The 20,143-nt window shown below is 41.6% G+C and overlaps 2 protein-coding genes across 5 annotated transcripts in view; one reads left to right on the top strand and one right to left on the bottom strand.

Annotated features, from left to right (window-relative positions):
* Positions 1-289: 289 nt before the first annotated feature.
* Positions 290-1,759, bottom strand: wu:fb55g09 (uncharacterized). Its single transcript, XM_064967414.1, has one exon. The coding sequence runs from the start codon at positions 1,302-1,304 to the stop codon at positions 603-605; it is 702 nt and encodes a 233-aa protein (XP_064823486.1). The 5' UTR covers positions 1,305-1,759; the 3' UTR covers positions 290-602.
* A 2,196-nt stretch (positions 1,760-3,955) lies between these two features.
* Positions 3,956-20,143, top strand: part of nisch (nischarin) — a 59,970-nt gene continuing 43,782 nt past the window's right edge. For 2 of the 4 annotated variants that reach the window (XM_064967412.1, XM_064967413.1), the window contains exons 1-12: positions 3,957-4,484; positions 5,499-5,582; positions 5,749-5,931; positions 6,563-6,611; positions 6,898-7,061; positions 7,195-7,290; positions 9,404-9,499; positions 9,597-9,749; positions 10,207-10,275; positions 10,644-10,829; positions 11,119-11,247; positions 14,572-14,688. In XM_064967412.1, the coding sequence (XP_064823484.1) occupies positions 4,404-4,484; positions 5,499-5,582; positions 5,749-5,931; positions 6,563-6,611; positions 6,898-7,061; positions 7,195-7,290; positions 9,404-9,499; positions 9,597-9,749; positions 10,207-10,275; positions 10,644-10,829; positions 11,119-11,247; positions 14,572-14,688 (1,407 nt within the window). In that variant the 5' untranslated portion in view covers positions 3,957-4,403. Of the gene's footprint in view, positions 4,485-5,498; positions 5,583-5,748; positions 5,932-6,562; positions 6,612-6,897; positions 7,062-7,194; positions 7,291-9,403; positions 9,500-9,596; positions 9,750-10,206; positions 10,276-10,643; positions 10,830-11,118; positions 11,248-14,571; positions 14,689-20,143 lie in introns of all 4 variants that reach the window. The other 2 variants (XM_064967411.1, XM_064967410.1) reach the window with 2 other exon arrangements.

Here is a 20,143-nt window from a genome sequence, read left to right as displayed (position 1 = left end):
ATAATCTGTCCTCTACATTTCAATGGCTTCCGCCCACCCACCTCCTTTGTTGCTGCATTTACATTCTGGAACAAGACATCAATACAGTTTTCTTTTAATGTAGTGATTAAATGATCCTACCATCCTCACAAAATTGTTCGGGTCCAGCCTAAAATGGTAGCCTACTTACAACAAACATATATTCTTCTTTAAGAAATATATTTCGAAAATAAATATTATCCTAACGATACTGTTGCTTATTTGACCATACAACAGTGTAATTATCAAAACAAAAGTAGATTGAAACAGATTTTTAATAAGAAGCAGTTATTTATTGTTCGAAGCGTTTTTCAATAATGCAATGACAGCATCAAGCAACCGTGTAGAATAATCCAACGAGCACGGATGTGATTGGTTCGTGGGTCTCACTCCTACCCATTTAACCACTCCCCCCAACACAGCATTTGTCAATAACACCATAAACAGACAGTATCAGAAAACAATCATATATTGTAACAGTAACCAATATCTGTTGAAATTGAGGTATGTTTTCTCTCCTACATCTAATGTAAACATACATTTAATGTAAACAGAAATACATTACATTTAGATACCAGGTCCTTTTACATGTCTATCGGTGGTTCGGTCCCACTGAATGTGTCACAAAAGTCATTGAAGTCTTTCTGCATGAAATCTTCACTCTGCATCACGTCGTTATCTGACGGGAAATACTGCATACTGTTACTCTCCTGCTCCTCTTGGTACAAATCCCCTAAATTGAAGAAGGGGAACTGCTGGCACTTGGCCAGTTGTCGAGGGAAGAACCGTGCTGCCGTTGTTGTGAGATCTGGACTGTCGAGGAGAGCGCCCCTTGCGTTCTCTAGCACGCCTAGATACGAGTCCATGTCTGTGAAATCAGTTTCGCAGTCAGACCCACTGTCTGTGCCAATGGAGTCCGAACGCATATGCATCATCTGGTATTTTTCGTGCATCAGGAATTGGTTGGTGTTCCTCGGAGCTCTCATTCCTGGCGCTCTGTTGCCTTTGATGTTGACAGGACGCAGTGACGTCATCGTACGAGGTGGTCGGTTCTGTTTGTAGAACTGGCTGGGGTGGTGAGGATGATGATGATGTCCATGCACCCTTCCTCTCTTCCCCCGATACCCTTGCTGCCTCCTCCCGTTCTTGGACCAACTAAGCTTGCTGTTGTCCCCTCTCCTTGCCTGCTGCCCATCCTTCGGTTGGTCTTTGCAGGCAGGTCGGTCACTGTAGACCCGCCACTGGCACATCATGGCCTTCCCATACATCTCTTCTTCGAAAAGCATTAGAAACGCAGCTTAAGTGCTTTCACTGAGCTTTACATTCTCTTTTCCGCTGCTGTCAGCGGCTAGGTAACAAAGAAATGGTAATTTCTCTGTATGGGGTTTCGTACACTTTCGTGGCTCACCACACGAAAACCCCAAAAAGTCTACCTTTTTACAATCTTCTTCGTTTTTTTCTTGACCACTGGCTTTAGAGAGTACATAGCCTGGTAGCACGCCTCTGATACAAGCAGTTTGACCTGCTCGGGGCTACAGCTGCGCTATCTAGCCTGTCACACCCCTTTTCTCTCGTCAAATAGTACAAATTAAAAAATATATATATAAAAATACGACTATAGAAGATAGACAAATAAGTTTCGAGTTTCAGGTGTATTTCTTGCTTATTTTTAATTGATAGCTAACTAGTGACCCTGTTGTTCTTGTTGTGTATCTCTTTTCCAGCTGAAGTGACAGTTGCAAATGGTACTGGAAAATGGGCTTGAGCGGTTTATATAGAAATGGAACATTCGACTGTTGGCTGAATACGCGGGGGTGTTCCACATTTCACTGTCCAAAACATTAAATACATCTAACAAATAGATATCCAGAAACCTGTGTATTTATGATAATGTATTTATTTTATGTGTAAATAGCAAACAACAATCAAAACGACGATATAATCTAGCTGGAATGATGTAAACACCAAACCTTTCAGACGGTAATAGACTAGTCCAATTATTTTTGTGACGTTTAGGGTGCATCGTCACATTGGACTTAATCCCGTTGCACACGTACTGCACGAAAAAGTTTGGTGTTGACACCAGTGTAGTCAGTTTACAGAATAAAGAAACCCCCGATCCACTCACTGACTGTTACATTTTCTTCTGTCAAATGGACACTGATATAGTCTTATAGGCTCGTAACTTGCCCAGTTAAAGGTTAAATAAAAATACAATAAATAATAGCAGAGCAATTGTTCTGGAAACAACAGGCATGCCCACCAAAACACAAAAAGTGTCAACACACTAAATGTGAATTGTAGCCTATGTTTCTCAAATATTGTTGTTTACAATACCAATATTGCTAGTGATATTCATAAAAACATTGACATAAAAACAATATTTGTTCCACTTTTTTATAGAGATATTTTCACAGACCCCGGATTCAATAACCCTGTAAACTATGGGGCTATGCCATAGAGAATGATACAGAAGCACCTCTAAATATTTCCTATTATGGTGTCTGTGAGAGCATGGGCAGCGCCATTGAGGCATTCTTCATTTTGAAGTAGTCAATTTTCTTCTTCACGATTGGCTGATCCCTCTAAATGACCCGGCTGGACATGACTCCAACAGGGTCACAAGGAGGGATCAGCCAATGATGTTGGAAGTCCCACCCAGTTGACCACATTAAAATGGTGGAAGCCCTCAAAGGCGCTGCCCATGCTAATACAGCCTTTTGGCCACTAGAGGCCTCTATCATTCTCTATGGGCTATATAGCGTACACAAACAAACTGAAAACATGCATCATAAGATAAGACACCACCCTCCCCATGTTCGCTTGAGGGGCTCAGTGAAAAACAAATAGCCCTATAAATCAGATCTAATTCAATCGTATTTGTCACATGCGCGGAATATAACTGGTTTTGACTTTTTCAAGAAATGCTTGCTTTAAGCCCTTCCCAACAATGCAGTTTAGAAATAAAAGAATAAGAAGAGAAGTAAAATAAAAAATACACAAGAATGGAGCTATATACAGGGAGTACCAGTACCAGATCAATGTGGAGCTATATACAGGGAGTACCAGTACCAGATCAATGTGGAGCTTTATACAGGGAGTACCAGTACCAGGTCAATGTGGAGCTATATACAGGGAGTACCAGATCAATGTGGAGCAATATACAGGGAGTACCAGTACCAGATCAATGTGGAGCTATATACAGGGAGTACCAGTACCAGATCAATGTGGAGCTATATACAGGGAGTACCAATACCAGATCAATGTGGAGCTATATACAGAGAGTACCAATACCAGATCAATGTGGAGCTATATACAGGGAGTACCAATACCAGATCAATGTGGAGCTATATACAGGGAGTACCAATACCAGATCAATGTGGAGCTATATACAGGGAGTACCAATACCAGATCAATGTGGAGCTATATACAGGGAGTACCAATACCAGATCAATGTGGAGCTATATACAGGGAGTACCAGTACCAGATCAATGTGGAGCTATATACAGGGAGTACCAATACCAGATCAATGTGGAGCTATATACAGGGAGTACCAGTACCAGATCAATGTGGAGCTATATACAGGAGTACCAATACCAGATCAATGTGGAGCTATATACAGGGAGTACCAGTACCAGATCAATGTGGAGCTATATACAGGGAGTACCAATACCAGATCAATGTGGAGCTATATACAGGGAGTACCAATACCAGATCAATGTGGAGCTATATACAGGGAGTACCAATACCAGATCAATGTGCAGAGGTACGAGGTATTCGATCTAGATATGTACATGAAGGCAGGGAAGGCATCGGTATAGATAATAATGAGAGTAAAATAAATAAACCACATGGACATACAGCTTTAATCAATTATCTCCGATTAATCAGAGATAATGTAGTGCACCGTGTCAGCATTTTGTCATGCGGTGTCTATCATCAAGTTAAATTATTATATAAAGCCCTTGTCCATTTTGGTGATTACTGTCACTAGTCGAGAGTCTCGACGACCCACAGACAAGAGTTATTTTTAGATTCAGATAAACCTATTGCTAGATTAAATAGGTTAATCTATTCTTTACGCAGCATTGGACTGAGTACTAAATCATGTACTGGTACTAAGACAGACAGTCAGGTCAAAGATTTAGAAGAAGGCTATTAGGGAAAGGACAACGCCTCTAGATCTGTTTAGCGAACGGTCTCTCCTTTTTGGCTTTGAATAGTTTTCCGGGATTTAACCAGAGAGCAGCTGTCTGTCACAACAAAGATGGAGGAGAAAGCTAGCTAGCACTGTACATCCACCGAGGACCTTAAAGCTAAAACAACATTGGACCAGTTTCTCTACTGATTATATATATATATTTTTTGATATCGTGATTTTCAAGATGGATACTGCCGTATTTCCCGAGGATGTCGTTGTAAAAAAGGTTTCCATCGTTGGATCGGAGCTCGTAGAGAATTACACTGTACGTTCATGTAGCTAGCTATTAGCAATCTAGTTATTAGCAATCTAGGTAGCTAGTTATTAGCAATCCAGTTAGCTAGTTATTAGCAATCTAGTTAGCGTTATTAATCTATTAGCATTCTAGTTAGCCAGTTATCAATCTAGTTATTATCAATCTAGTTAGCTAGGTATTAGCAATCTAGTTAGCTAGCTAGTAAGTACGTATAGTTTCCTGTTTTAATGTCACGTAGAAGCAATCATATAACTCAAGCAAATCGCAGTAACGTATCTAGCTAAATTAATCCCAAACTTTTATAACTGCACGCGTGCTACAGTTTAAAATCATGATGCTAATTGACATGTATGTGTACATATTAAATGACAAATCATTTTCAATCTACGTGACGTCTCTCGAAGCTAACTAGCTATAGCTACCAAGCTAATTGAGGTTTTTATCGTGAAACACAGCAATATTTTCATACAGACAGTCAACTAATTAACTACGAAATGTTCTTAGTAAGCTGTTAAGAGGCTAGCTGCTAGTTAACGGTGTTGTCATGGTGGATCCTGAGATGTGCGTCAAATGATTTAGCTTTTTCGCTAGGTATCACAAAGCTCACTCTAGCTAGCTACACGGTCAGTCAGTCAGGACAACTGACTGTCACTGATACATTCCTCTCTGTTTACTGTGCTAGTTTCTGGGGCCTATAGTGTGTGTGTATATATATATATATATATATATATTTATTTATTTAGTTTCGTGGTAAAGAAAGCTCAATCAATTCCTTATGATTCATGCTGTGTTTAACTGATGACAGGTCCCATTCATTGATATCCACATCACAAGTTGGCTAATAATAGTCGTTATTGTTCTCCTCTCAGTAATTTGTTGGGTAATATTCAATACACAGAGAAAACAGACCACTGTGATTGACCCTGTGTCTAACGTGATACAAATGTAATTTTCACGTCTCTTCTAGGAGAGAGAAGAAAAAACATGACCATATTCTATTATTAATATCCATTTATTCTCCAGGTGTACGTCATTGAGGTGAAAGTAAGGGATCACAGATGGACCATAAAGCATCGCTACAGTGATTTCCATGACTTGCATGAGAAAGTGAGTGACTTGAAATATGTGTAATGTTGTGAACCATTGACACATTGTAAAATATATGACACTGTCTGCCATGTAACAGTTATGTAATAACTGTCATATTTTGCTTGTTCAGTTTACACAACTGATACTGTTTATTGTGAGATTCATACAAATATTTTCACCCAAGCTGACAGCTGAGAAGAAGATAGAGAAACATTTACTTCCGCCTAAGAAGATGATCGGTAAAAACTCCAAAAGCTTGGTAGAGAAACGTCAGAAGGAACTGGAAGTCTACCTACAAACACTGCTGGTCAGATTCCCTACAGCTGCCCCTAAAGTCCTCTCCTACTTTCTGCACTTCCACCAATATGTAAGGAGACACACACACACACATGTTGGTCTTGTAATATGTCAGATTTGCTTTTCACTTGTGTGTGTGTGCACTTTGATCCACCGTGCACAGGTCAGATCAGGTGTGTGTAATCTCATGAGCTATTCATATCTGTAGTGGTGGTTAAATATTATCAAGGGTTTTGAATCTTGTCACAGCGGAACATCAGGCAGGAAACAGCTTAGCTGTTGTCAGAGTTTAATGATCATGTCCTGAATTGATAAAGCAATTTTAGTAGGCTATTTAGTTCTTCAGCTATTTTGCAGGTCAGTGAGTTAGTGTTCATGTCTTAGTGCTATCCATCATTGATCATCTGTTTTCTCTATCATTATAACAACAAAACAACAAATCGTTTGAGCGCACATGATGACAGGACACGTCTGTCACGGCTATCAAATTGACCAGTACCACAAGTCTTGTGGTAGTGACAAATTAAATCAGCATTTGTTACTACCACAAGACTTATGGTACTTGTCAATTTGATAGCTGTGAGAGACGTGACCAGAATGAATGACAATAACATAGAAACTTCTCTTCTAGTCTTTCTTCTTCTCTAACGAATGTCTCATTTGTAATGTTTGTCTTTTTTTTTTTTGTCCCATGTCTTCAGGAAATGAATGGAATCACAGCCTCTCTGGCAGAGGAGCTGTTCCACAAGGGTTTGTTCATTTGTTCATCAGCTCCCAATAGACTCATTATGTAGAAAATAATAACAGTAGTACAATATACACATCCAGTAATAGAAAACAACATAATAAATGTATTATTTTCAGAAGCGGCTTTCAGACAAGACCGTTGTACAAGAATACATGACCCAAGCAGTAGTAAAAATGTTTTCATGTAATAATGTGCAATATTTTTTTGTTTTCTACTGGCTGCGCTACCCTTGACTTACTGCACTACAAATGTCTGAACAGGAATAATAAAGATATTGATTGATTGCAGGAGAGCAGTTGCTGGTGGCTGGTGAGGTGTTCACATTGTGTCCCCTCCAGCTGTATGCCATCACTCAGCAGCTGAAGCTGGCCAAGCCTACCTGCTCTAATGGTGACGCCAAGGCAGACCTAGGACACATCCTGGACTTCACCTGCAGACTCAAATACCTCAAGGTGAACTCTCTCTCTTTTGACACCTCTCGACATCTTTGAATCTGTAGCTAATATGATTTGATCTATGTACAGGAGCCCTTAAAAACCCACTAGTGTTTAGCCATGTCTTGTTTGGTCTCTACTGTTCTCCCAGATCACAGGCACCAGAGGAGAGGTGGGGACCAGTAACATCCAGGAAGACAGCCTCACGTTTGACCTTTCAGTCTTTAAAGCTCTCCGACAGATAGAGGTATGTACTAGCAATCGGTGACAGTCCAAGGGCCAATGGGTGACAGTCCAAGGGCCAATGGGTGACAGTCCAAGGGCCAATGGGTGACAGTCCAAGGGCCAATGGGTGACAGTCCAAGGGCCAATGATCCAGAAAACCAAACTGCAACATTTCAACAACATTATGTAGATAATGTAATGAAAAATAACTGTCTCATTCAAAACTTGGACAAGTTGCACATTAACTTTTTATCTTTAATCATAGTTATGCTATGTAGCATCAAGTCTTCACCATGTGCAGTGGTTTTCTCAATTAATAGAAGACGTTTTGGCAGCTGTATTTAATCTACAGCTGTATTATTTAATCTTATTACTTTTGCCTGCTAGCCAAACTAAAGACAGAACCATGTTTGCTAGCTAACACAGCTCTCAAAACATTCAAGGTCCCGACAGATACATAAAGCTCTGTTCTGGCATCTGAGAAAAATTAATTTTGAACGTTTCAACAGCTTCTTATCTCGTATTATTTTAGGATTCCTTCGGTTCGGTACATACGTTGCTTTCTGCGCAATGATTTAAAAATCATACCTTTTGATTTATAATATTTAATTAATGTGCAACTTTATGATTATTATTATTTTACCCTGTTGGTCATCTATGAACATTTGAACATCTTGGCCATGTTTTGTTATAATCTCCACCCGGCACAGCCAGAAGGGGACTGGCCACCCCACATAGCCTGGTTCCTCTCTAGGTTTCTTCCTAGGTTCTGGCCTTTTATAGGGAGTTTTTCCTAGCCACCGTGCTTCTACACCTGCATTGCTTGCTGTTTGACGTTTTAGGCTGGGTTTCTGTACAGCACTTTGAGATGAGATATCAGCTGATGTACGAAGGGCTGTATAAATAAATTTGATTTGATTTATTAGTTGTAGATCACACATTCTTCCACTTAATATCATTATCTACAAAATGATGTCAACAATTTGCAGTTCCTTTTTCCTGGGTCATGAAACAGCTTTTCTGAAGCCTTTTTTTGGTGGGTTAGCCTGATCTCAGATCTGTGCTTCTTATTGACATTATTAGCAAGACAACAGATCTGGGACCAGGCTAGGTAATGTTAAGATAGGAGACGTTTGATTGCACCGGCCCATACATCCATTACCCATAAATAGACCATGAGACACAACAAGGACACACAGATACTTAAAGCAGCATACCGTCAGCTGATATAGAACTAAATTATTAACTCAATTATTGGTGATAAAAATCCTCACTATATGGTAAAAAGGATCTGTGGAAATATTCTGTTTTGGACCTGGGTAATACTTATAAACAGTTTTATTAATACTTAGTAATAAACATTATTCTAACGTGTTACCGTTTTTATTTTATTTTGTATTTTTTATTTCACCTTTATTTAACCAGGTAGGCTAGTTGAGAACAAGTTCTCATTTACAACTGCGACCTGGCCAAGATAAAGCATAGCAGTGTGAACAGACAACACAGAGTTACACATGGAGTAAACAATTAACAAGTCAATAACACAGTAGAAAAAAAAGGGGGAGTCTATATACAATGTGTGCAAAAGGCATGAGGAGGTAGGCGAATAATTACAATATTGCAGATTAACACTGGATTGATAAATGGTCATGTACAGGTAGAGATATTAGTGTGCAAAAGAGCAGAAAAGTAAATAAATAAAAACTGTGGGGATGAGGTAGGTGAAAATGGGTGGGCTATTTACCAATAGATTATGTACAGCTGCAGCGAACGGTTAGCTGCTCAGATAGCTGATGTTAAAGGTCTCCAACTTCAGCGATTTTTGCAATTCGTTCCAGTCACAGGCAGCAGAGTTTTGGAACGAAAGGCGGCCGAATGAGGTGTTGGCTTTAGGGATGATCAGTGAGATACACCTGCTGGAGCGCGTGCTACGGATGGGTGTTGCCATCGTGACCAGTGAACTGAGATAAGGCGGAGCTTTACCTAGCATGGCCTTGTAGACGACCTGGAGCCAGTGGGTCTTGCGACGAATATGTAGCGAGGGTTTAGTCATGTTAGCATAGAAAGTCCTATTGGTAATTAAACCGTCACTTGTTCCCCTGTTTTTAAAATATATTTAAATCCTTTTCTTCCAGATAAGTGACTGTAACTCGGCCCAGATCATGGGACTGCCTTCTCTGAAACCCTGTCTGGTCACGCTGAATGTCCACCACTCTGCAGCATCCATGATGGTAACATGTCCACTTTACTCATAGTTGATTTGTGTGTGTGTGTGTGTGTGTGTGGCTGGTAGGTAAATCTGTATTGATTCCTACCTTCGTTGTGTAGGATGTGCTGGTTCCGGAGGCATGCGTGTCCCCTCAGTGGGTCGCAGAGGGAGCGCTTACGGACCGGCCCGTCGCCACCATCATCCCTACCTGGAAGACTCTCACCACCCTGGACATGAGCCACAACCACATAGGCTGCATAGACAACTCAGTGGTGAGAGAATAATAATGAATGCCTGTTATTCGGCAGGGAAAGAGAGAGAAAGGGTAGCCTAGTGGTTAGAGCGTAGAGGCGGCAGGGTAGCCTAGTGGTTAGAGCGTAGAGGCGGCAGGGTAGCCTAGTGGTTAGAGCGTAGAGGCGGCAGGGTAGCCTAGTGGTTAGAGCGTTGGACTAGTAACCGGAAGGTTGCAAGTTCAAACCCCCGAGCTGACAAGGTACAAATCTGTCGTTCTGCCTCTGAACAGGCAGTTAACCCACTGTTCCTAGGCCGTCATTGAAAATAAGAATTTGTTCTTAACTGACTTGCCTAGTTAAACAAAGGTAAATAAAATGTTCATGTTTTTTTGTGTGTTATTAATGGAATTATACTGTACGTTTATGTTCGGCCATAATACAATTGACTATATGTGTAATTCTGGTAACTTTTTAAAAATGTTGTCCTTTTTTTCAGAAATTGATACCAAAAGTAGAATTCTTAGATCTTAGTTCCAACGAGCTCTCTATGGTGGAAAACCTTCAGGTATGTTCAGACTAGAGATGTTCATAGAGCTGTAGAGCTCCGGTACAGAGATATCTACAATAGATGTGACGTATTGTCAAAACAAAAGAGCCCCATATCTTAGTGGTTGGTGTGGTGTTGTTATATGGCTTTATTTAATGGAAATATTTGAATGTTCCCCTCATAAAACATGTAACATGTTATTAATGTGTTTAACAATTAAAAATGGAGAAAAAAAGTAGCTAATCATGTTACAGGATTAGCATGTCACTGTATTTGACTTAATGATGTTTTGGCTAGTTGAGGCCATTTCTAGAGAAAAGTACAAGAGCACCCAAGACCATAATATGACGTCCATTTTGTTTTCATGTTTTCTGCTTGTGTTTCAGCACCTGTACAATCTGATCCACCTGGACCTTTCTTACAACATTCTGACAGTGTTAGAGGGGGCCCACACCAAACTGGGTAACATCAAGACCCTCAACCTGGCAGGCAACCAGCTCGACAGCCTCGCAGGCCTCACTAAGCTATACTCTCTGGTTAACCTGGACCTCAGCTCCAACAAACTGGGACAGGTAGGGTAATCTACCACTCTGCAGCATCCAATCAATTAATCAATCGGACCTCTCTGAACTATTTTCTCTGGTCAACCTGGACATTAGCGTCAACAAACTGGGACAGGTGTCTAGTATTCTGATTGTTAAAAAAACATGTTTTTACATCAGCAGTTGGCACTAAGCAATTTAACAGTAGCTGGCCTAAAACTACTTTTACTACAGTGAAGTTACTAGCTACAGTAACTGTGGTGGTATATGACATACATATAAAGGTGACTAAAGTGCTGACTGTCCTCTGTCCTCTCAGCTTGAGGAGATCAGGTACATAGGAATGCTGCCCTGCCTGGAGAGGCTGGTCCTGTCTAACAACCCCATGTGTATCATCCCTGACTACAGAACCAAGGTGCTGGCTCAGTTCTGGGACCGTGCCTCAGAGGTATGGACACACACACACACACCACACCATACAGTAGGACAGACAGACTGACTTCTTAGTGGGGGAGGCAACCTAGTAGTAGGAGTAGTAGCAGCAGCAGCAGCAGCAGAAGTAGTAGTAGCCTTAGTAGCAGCAGAAGTAGTAACAGTAGCAGCAGTATTAGCCATAGTAGTAGCAGCAGTAGTACCAATAGCAGCAGTAAAAGCAGCAGTAGTAGTATTAGCCATAGTAGCAGCAGTATTAGCCATAGTAGCAGCAGTATTAGCCATAGTAGCAGCAGTATTAGCCATAGTAGCAGCAGCAGTAGTAGTATTAGCCATAGTAGCAGCAGCAGTAGTAGTATTAGCCATAGTAGCAGCAGCAGTAGTAGTATTAGCCATAGTAGCAGCAGCAGTAGTAGTATTAGCCATAGTAGCAGCAGTAGTAGTATTAGCCATAGTAGCAGCAGCAGTAGTAGTATTAGCCATAGTAGCAGCGGTAGTAGTATTAGCCATAGTAGCAGCAGCAGTAGTGGTATTAGCCAGTAGCAGCAGCAGTAGTGGTATTAGCCATAGTAGCAGTAGCAGTATTAGCCATGGTAGCAGTAGTAGTATTAGCCATAGCAGCAGCGGTAGTAGTATTAGCCATAGTGGCAGCAGCAGTAGTGGTGTTAGCCATAGTGGCAGCAGCGGTAGTGGTATTAGCCATAGTAGCAGCAGCATCAGTAGTAGTATTAGCCATAGTGGCAGCGGCGGCGGTGGTGGTATTAGCCATGGTGGCAGCGGCAGCAGTGGTGGTATTAGCCATAGTGCAGCAGCGGCGGTGGTGGTATTAGCCATGGTAGCAGCGGCAGTGGCAGCCATAGTGGCAGCGGCGGTAGTGGTATTAGCCATAGTGGCAGCAGCGGTGGTGGTATTAGCCATAGTAGCAGCAGCGGCGGTGGTGGTATTAGCCATGGTAGCGGCAGCGGTAGTGGTATTAGCCATAGTGGCAGCAGCATCGGTGGTGGTATTAGCCATAGTGGCAGCAGCAGTGGTGGTATTAGCCATGGTAGCAGCAGCGGCAGTGGTGGTATTAGCCATAGTGGCAGCAGCAGCGGTGGTAGTATTAGCCATGGTAGCAGCAGCAGCGGTAGTGGTATTAGCCATAGTAGCAGCGGCAGTAGTAGTATTAGCCATAGTAGCAGCAGCGGTGGTGGTATTAGCCATAGTGGCAGCAGCGGTAGTGGTATTAGCCATGGTAGCGGCAGCGGTAGTGGTATTAGCCATAGTAGCAGCAGCGGTAGTGGTATTAGCCATAGTGGCAGCAGCGGTAGTGGTATTAGCCATGGTAGCAGCAGCGGTAGTGGTATTAGCCATAAGCAGCAGCGGTAGTGGTATTAGCCATAATAGCAGCAGCGGTAGTGGTATTAGCCATAATAGCAGCAGCGGTAGTGGTATTAGCCATAGTAGCAGCGGCGGTAGTAGTATTAGCCATAGTAGCAGCAGTATTAGCCATAGCAGCAGGAAGTAGTATTAGCCATAGTAGCAGCAGCGGTAGTGGTATTAGCCATCGTGGCAGCAGCGGTATTAGCCATAGTAGCAGCAGCAGTAGTGGTATTAGCCATAGTGGCAGTTTAGTGGTATTAGCCATAGTAGCAGCGGTAGTAGTAGTATTAGCCATAGTAGCAGCAGTAGTAGTAGTATTAGCCATAGTGGCAGCAGTGGTAGTAGTATTAGCCATAGTAGCAGCAGTGGTAGTAGTATTAGCCATAGTAGCAGCAGTAGTAGTAGTGGGATTAGCCAGTAGTGGTAGTATTAGCCATAGTAGCAGCAGCAGTAGTGGTATTAGCCATGGTAGCAGCAGCGGTAGTGGTATTAGCCATAGTAGCAGCAGCGGTAGTAGTATTAGCCATAGTAGCAGCAGTAGTAGTATTAGCCATAGTAGCAGCAGTAGTAGTATTAGCCATAGTAGCAGCAGCAGTAGTAGTATTAGCCATAGTAGCAGCAGCAGTAGTAGTATTAGCCATAGTAGCAGCAGCAGTAGTAGTATTAGCCATAGCAGCAGGAAGTAGTATTAGCCATAGTAGCAGCAGCAGTAGTAGTATTAGCCATAGTAGCAGCAGCAGTAGTAGTATTAGCCATCGTAGCAGCAGCAGTAGTAGTATTAGCCATAGTAGCAGCAGTAGTAGTATTAGCCATAGTAGCAGCCATAGTAGCAGCAGTAGTAGTAGTATTAGCCATAGTAGCAGCAGCAGTAGTAGTATTAGCCATAGTAGCAGCAGCAGTAGTAGTATTAGCCATAGTAGCAGCAGCAGTATTAGCCATAGCAGCAGGAAGTAGTATTAGCCATAGTAGCAGCAGCAGTAGTAGTATTAGCCATCGTAGCAGCAGCAGTATTAGCCATAGTAGCAGCAGCAGTAGTAGTATTAGCCATAGTAGCAGCAGTAGTAGTAGTATTAGCCATAGTAGCAGCAGTTTAGTAGTATTAGCCATAGTAGCAGCAGTAGTAGTAGTATTAGCCATAGTAGCAGCAGTAGTAGTAGTATTAGCCATAGTAGCAGCAGTAGTAGTAGTAGGATTAGCCATAGTAGCAGCAGTAGTAGTAGTAGTATTAGCCGTAGTAGTAGTAGTATTAGCCATAGTAGCAGCAGTAGTAGTAGTATTAGCCATAGTAGCAGCAGTAGTAGTAGTATTAGCCATAGTAGCAGCAGTAGTATTAGCCATAGTAGCAGCAGTAGTATTAGCCATAGTAGCAGCAGTAGTATTAGCCATAGTAGCAGCAGTAGTATTAGCCATAGTAGCAGCAGTAGTATTAGCCATAGTAGCAGCAGCAGTAGTAGTATTAGCCATAGTAGCAGCAGCAGTAGTAGTATTAGCCATAGTAGCAGCAGCAGTAGTAGTATTAGCCATAGTAGCAGCAGCAGTATTAGCCATAGTAGCAGCAGTAGTATTAGCCATAGTAGCAGCAGTAGTATTAGCCATAGTAGCAGTAGTAGTATTAGCCATAGTAGCAGTAGTAGTATTAGCCATAGTAGCAGTAGTAGTATTAGCCATAGTAGTAGTATTAGCCATAGTAGCAGCAGCAGTAGTAGTATTAGCCATAGTAGCAGCAGTAGTAGTAGCCATAGTAGCAGCAGTAGTATTAGCCATAGTAGCAGCAGTAGTATTAGCCATAGTAGCAGCAGCAGTAGTAGTATTAGCCATAGTAGCAGCAGCAGTAGTAGTATTAGCCATAGTAGCAGCAGCAGTAGTAGTATTAGCCATAGTAGTGGTAGGTTGTAGTGGTAGGTTGTAACTAGTGGTAGGTTGTAACTACTATATTCCTTACCCACTGATTGTTGATGTGGTTGTCCTTGTCTAACAGGTATGCTTGGACAGCACTGCTCCGACAGAGAAAGAGCTGGACACTGTGGAGGTGTTGAAAGCTATTCAGAAAGCCAAAGAATCTAAAGACCGAATGGCCAACAACAACGAAAAGAAGGTAAGGTGCCATAACCAAGGGCAGAATAATGATTTGTGGTAACTTTGTCTAGTGTTCTGAGCCTGTTGATCTCTGTGAACAGGAGCATCTTACAACTGGTTATTACAGTATCACTGATATCTTTGGGGTGGTTATTACAGTATTACTGATATATTTGGGGGGGGGGGGTTTATTACAGTATTACTGACATGTTTTTTTTGGGGGGGGGTTATTACAGTATTACTGATATCTTTGGGGGGGGGGGGGGTTATTACAGTATTACTGATATCTTTGGGGTGGTTATTACAGTATTACTGATATCTTTGGGGGGGGGGGGGGTTTATTACAGTATTACTGATATGTTTTTTTTGGGGGGGGGGGGTTATTACAGTATTACTGATATCTTTGGGGGGAGTTATTACAGTATTACTGATATCTTTGGGGGGTTATTACAGTATTACTGATATCTTTGGGGGGGTATTACAGTATTACTGATATCTTGGGGGGGGGGGGGGGTTATTACAGTATTACTGATATCTTTGGGGGGGGGGGGGGTTATTACAGTATTACTGATATCTTTGAAGGGTTATTACAATATTACTGATATCTTTGAAGGGTTATTACAATATTACTGATATCTTTGAAGGGTTATTACAGTATTACTGATATCTTTGAATGGTTATTACAGTATTACTGACATCTTTGAATGGTTATTACAGTATTACTGATATCTTTGGGGGGGGTTTATTACAGTATTACTGACATCTTTGAATGGTTATTACAGTATTACTGATATCTTTGGGGGGGGGTTATTACAGTATCACTGACATTTTTTTGGGGGGAGGGGGGTTATTACAGTATTACTGATATCTTTTGGGGGGGGGGGGGTTATTACAGTATTACTGATATCTTTGGTGGGGGGGGGTTATTACAGTATTACTGATATCTTTTGGGGGGGGGGGGGGGGGTTATTACAGTATTACTGATATCTTTTTTGGGGGGGGGGTTATTACAGTATTACTGATATCTTTGGGGGTGGGGTTATTACAGTATTACTGATATCTTTGGGGGGGGGTTTATTACAGTATTACTGATATCTTTGGTGGGGGGGGGGTTATTACAGTATTACTGATATATTTTGGGGGGGGGGGGTTATTACAGTATCACTGACATTTTTTGGGGGGGGGGGGGGTTATTACAGTATTACTGATATCTTTGGGGGGTTATTACAGTATCACTGACATTTTTTGGCGGGGTTATTACAGTATCACTGATATCTTTTGGGGGTTATTACAGTATTACTGACATCTTTGGGGGGGTTATTACAGTATTACTGATATCTTTGGGGGGGGGGGTTATTACAGTATTACTGATATCTTTGGGGGGGGTTAATACAGTATTACTGATATCTTTGGGGGGGTTTATTACAGTATTACTGATATCTTTGGGGGGGGGTTAATACAGTATTACTGATATCTTTGGGGGGTTTATTACAGTATTACTGATATCTTTGGGGGGGGGTTAATACAGTATTACTGATATCTTTGGGGGGGGTTTATTACAGTATTACTGATATCTTTGGGGGGGGGTTAATACAGTATTACTGATATCTTTGGGGGGGGTTATTACAGTATCACTGACATCTTTTTGGGGGGGTTATTACAGTATCACTGACACCTTTTGGGGGGGGTTATTACAGTATCACTGACACCTTTGGGGGGGGGGTTATTACAGTATTACTGACATCTTTGGGGGGGGTTATTACAGTATTACTGATATCTTTGGGGGGGGGGTATTACAGTATTACTGATATATTTGGGGGGGTTATTACAGTATTACTGATATCTTTGGGGGGTTATTACAGTATTACTGATATCTTTGGGGGGGGTTATTACAGTATTACTGATATCTTTGGGGGGGGGTATTACAGTATTACTGATATCGTTGGGGGTTATTACAGTATCACTGACCTCTTTTGGGGGGGTTATTACAGTATCACTGACATCTTTTGGGGGGGTTATTACAGTATTACTGACATCTTTGGGGGGGGGTTAATACAGTATTACTGATATCTTTGGGGGGAGTTTATTACAGTATTACTGATATCTTTGGGGGGGGGGGTTATTACAGCATTACTGACATCTTTTTTGGGGGGGTTATTACAGTATCACTGACATCTTTGGGGGGGGGGTTAATACAGTATTACTGATATCTTTTGGGGGGTTTATTACAGTATTACTGATATCTTTGGGGGGGGGGGGTTAATACAGTATTACTGATATCTTTGGGGGAGTTTATTACAGTATTACTGATATCTTTGGGGGGGGGTTATTACAGCATTACTGACATCTTTTGGGGGGGGGTTATTACAGTATCACTGACATCTTTTTGGGGGCGTTATTACAGTATCACTGACATCTTTTGGAGGGGGGTTATTACAGTATCACTGACATCTTTTGGGGGGGGGGTTATTACAGTATTACTGATATCTTTGGGGGTTATTACAGTATCACTGACATCTTTTGGGGGGGGGGGTTATTACAGTATCACTGACATCTTTGGGGGGGGGTTATTACAGTATCACTGACTTCTTTTGGGGGGTTATTACAGTATCACTGACATTTTTTGGGGGGTTATTACAGTATCACTGACATCTTTTGGGGGGGGTATTACAGTATCACTGACATCCTTTGGGGGGTTATTACAGTATTACTGATACCTCTGGGGGGGTTATTACAGTATTACTGATATCTTTGGGGGAGGGTTATTACAGTATCACTGACATCCTTTGGGGGGGTTATTACAGTATCACTGACATCCTTTGGGGGGGGGTTAATACAGTATTACTGACATCTTTGGGGTGGTTATTACAGTATTACTGATATCTTTGGGGGAGGGGTTATTACAGTATTACTGAAATCTTTGGGGGGGTTATTACAGTATTACTGACATCTTTTGGGGGGTTATTACAGTATCACTGACATCCTTTGGGGGGGTTATTACAGTATTACTGATATCTTTGGGGGTTATTACAGTATCACTGACATCTTTTGGGGGGGGTTATTACAGTATCACTGACATCTTTTGGGGGGGGGTTATTACAGTATTACTGATATCTTTGGGGGAGGGTTATTACAGTATCACTGACATCCTTTGGGGGGTTATTACAGTATCACTGATATCTTTGGGGGTTATTACAGTATTACTGATACCTTTGGGGGGGTTATTACAGTATTACTGATATCTTTGGGGGGGTTTATTACAGTATTACTGATATCTTTGGGGGGGGTTAATACAGTATTACTGATATCTTTTGGGGGGGGTTATTACAGTATCACTGACATCTTTGGGGGGGGGGGGTTATTACAGTATCACTGACTTCTTTTGGGGGGTTATTACAGTATCACTGACATCTTTTGGGGGGGGGGTTATTACAGTATCACTGACTTCTTTTGGGGGGTTATTACAGTATCACTGACATTTTTGGGGGGTTATTACAGTATCACTGACATCTTTTGGGGGGGTATTACAGTATCACTGACATCCTTTGGGGGGTTATTACAGTATTACTGATACCTCTGGGGGGGGTTATTACAGTATTACTGATATCTTTGGGGGAGGGTTATTACAGTATCACTGACATCCTTTGGGGGGTTATTACAGTATCACTGACATCCTTTGGGGGGGGGGGGTTAATACAGTATTACTGACATCTTTGGGGTGGTTATTACAGTATTACTGATATCTTTGGGGGAGGGGTTATTACAGTATTACTGAAATCTTTGGGGGGGGGTTATTACAGTATTACTGACATCTTTTGGGGGGGTTATTACAGTATCACTGACATCCTTTGGGGGGGGTTATTACAGTATTACTGATATCTTTGGGGGTTATTACAGTATCACTGACATCTTTTGGGGGGGGTTATTACAGTATCACTGACATCTTTTGGGGGGAGGGGGGGTTATTACAGTATCACTGACATCTTTTGGGGGGGTTATTACAGTATCACTGACATTTTTGGGGGGTTATTACAGTATCACTGACATCTTTTGGGGGGGGTATTACAGTATCACTGACATTTTTGGGGGGGGTTATTACAGTATTACTGATATCTTTGGGGAGGGTTATTACAGTATCACTGACATCTTTGGGGGTTATTACAGTATCACTGATATCTTTGGGGGTTATTACAGTATTACTGATACCTTTGGGGGGGTTATTACAGTATTACTGATATCTTTGGGGGGTTATTACAGTATTACTGATATCTTTGGGGGGGGGTTAATACAGTATTACTGACATCTTTGGGGTGGTTATTACAGTATTACTGATACCTTTGGGGGGTTTATTACAGTATTACTGATATCTTTGGGGGGGTTATTACAGTATTACTGATATCTTTGGGGGGGGTTATTACAGTATTACTGATATCTTTGGGGGGGTTTATTACAGTATTACTGATATCTTTGGGGGGGGGGTTAATACAGTATTACTGACATCTTTGGGGTGGTTATTACAGTATTACTGATATCTTTGGGGGAGGGGGTTATTACAGTATTACTGAAATCTTTGGGGGGGTTATTACAGTATTACTGACATCTTTTGGGGGGTTATTACAGTATCACTGACATCCTTTGGGGGGGGGTTATTACAGTATCACTGACATCTTTTGGGGGGTTATTACAGTATCACTGACATCTTTGGGGGGCGGGGGTATTACAGTATCACTGACATCCTTTGGGGGGGGGTTATTACAGTATCACTGACATCTTTTGGGGGGTTATTACATTATCACTGACATCTTTTAGGGGGGTATTACAGTATCACTGACATTTTTTGGGGGGTTATTACAGTATCACTGATATCTTTGGGGGGGGGGGTTATTACAGTATTACTGGGGGTTATTACAGTATTACTGATATCTTTGGGGGGGGGGGTTATTACAGTATTACTGACATCTTTGGGGTGGTTATTACAGTATTACTGATATCTTTGAAGGGTTATTACAGTATTACTGATATCTTTGGGGGGGGTTTATTACAGTATTACTGACATCTTTGAATGGTTATTACAGTATTACTGATATCTTTGGGGGGGGTTATTACAGTATCACTGACATTTTTTTTTGGGGGGGGGGGTTATTACAGTATTACTGATATCTTTTGGGGGGGGGTTATTACAGTATTACTGAAATCTTTTTTGGGGGGGGTTATTACAGTATTACTGATATCTTGGGGGGGGGGTTATTACAGTATTACTGATATCTTTGGGGGGGTTATTACAGTATTACTGATATCTTTGGGGGGGGTTTATTACAGTATTACTGATATCTTTGGGGGGGGGTTAATACAGTATTACTGATATCTTTGGGGGGGTTATTACAGTATCACTGACACCTTTTGTGGGGGGGTTATTACAGTATCACTGACATCTTTTTGGGGGGGTTATTACAGTATTACTGATATCTTTGGGG

The sequence above is a fragment of the Oncorhynchus masou genome, chromosome 6 (assembly GCF_036934945.1).
Source record: "Oncorhynchus masou masou isolate Uvic2021 chromosome 6, UVic_Omas_1.1, whole genome shotgun sequence".
Taxonomy (NCBI): domain Eukaryota; kingdom Metazoa; phylum Chordata; class Actinopteri; order Salmoniformes; family Salmonidae; genus Oncorhynchus; species Oncorhynchus masou.
Note: the sequence above shows the minus strand (reverse complement) of the source record. Positions and strands in the feature narration are given on the sequence as shown.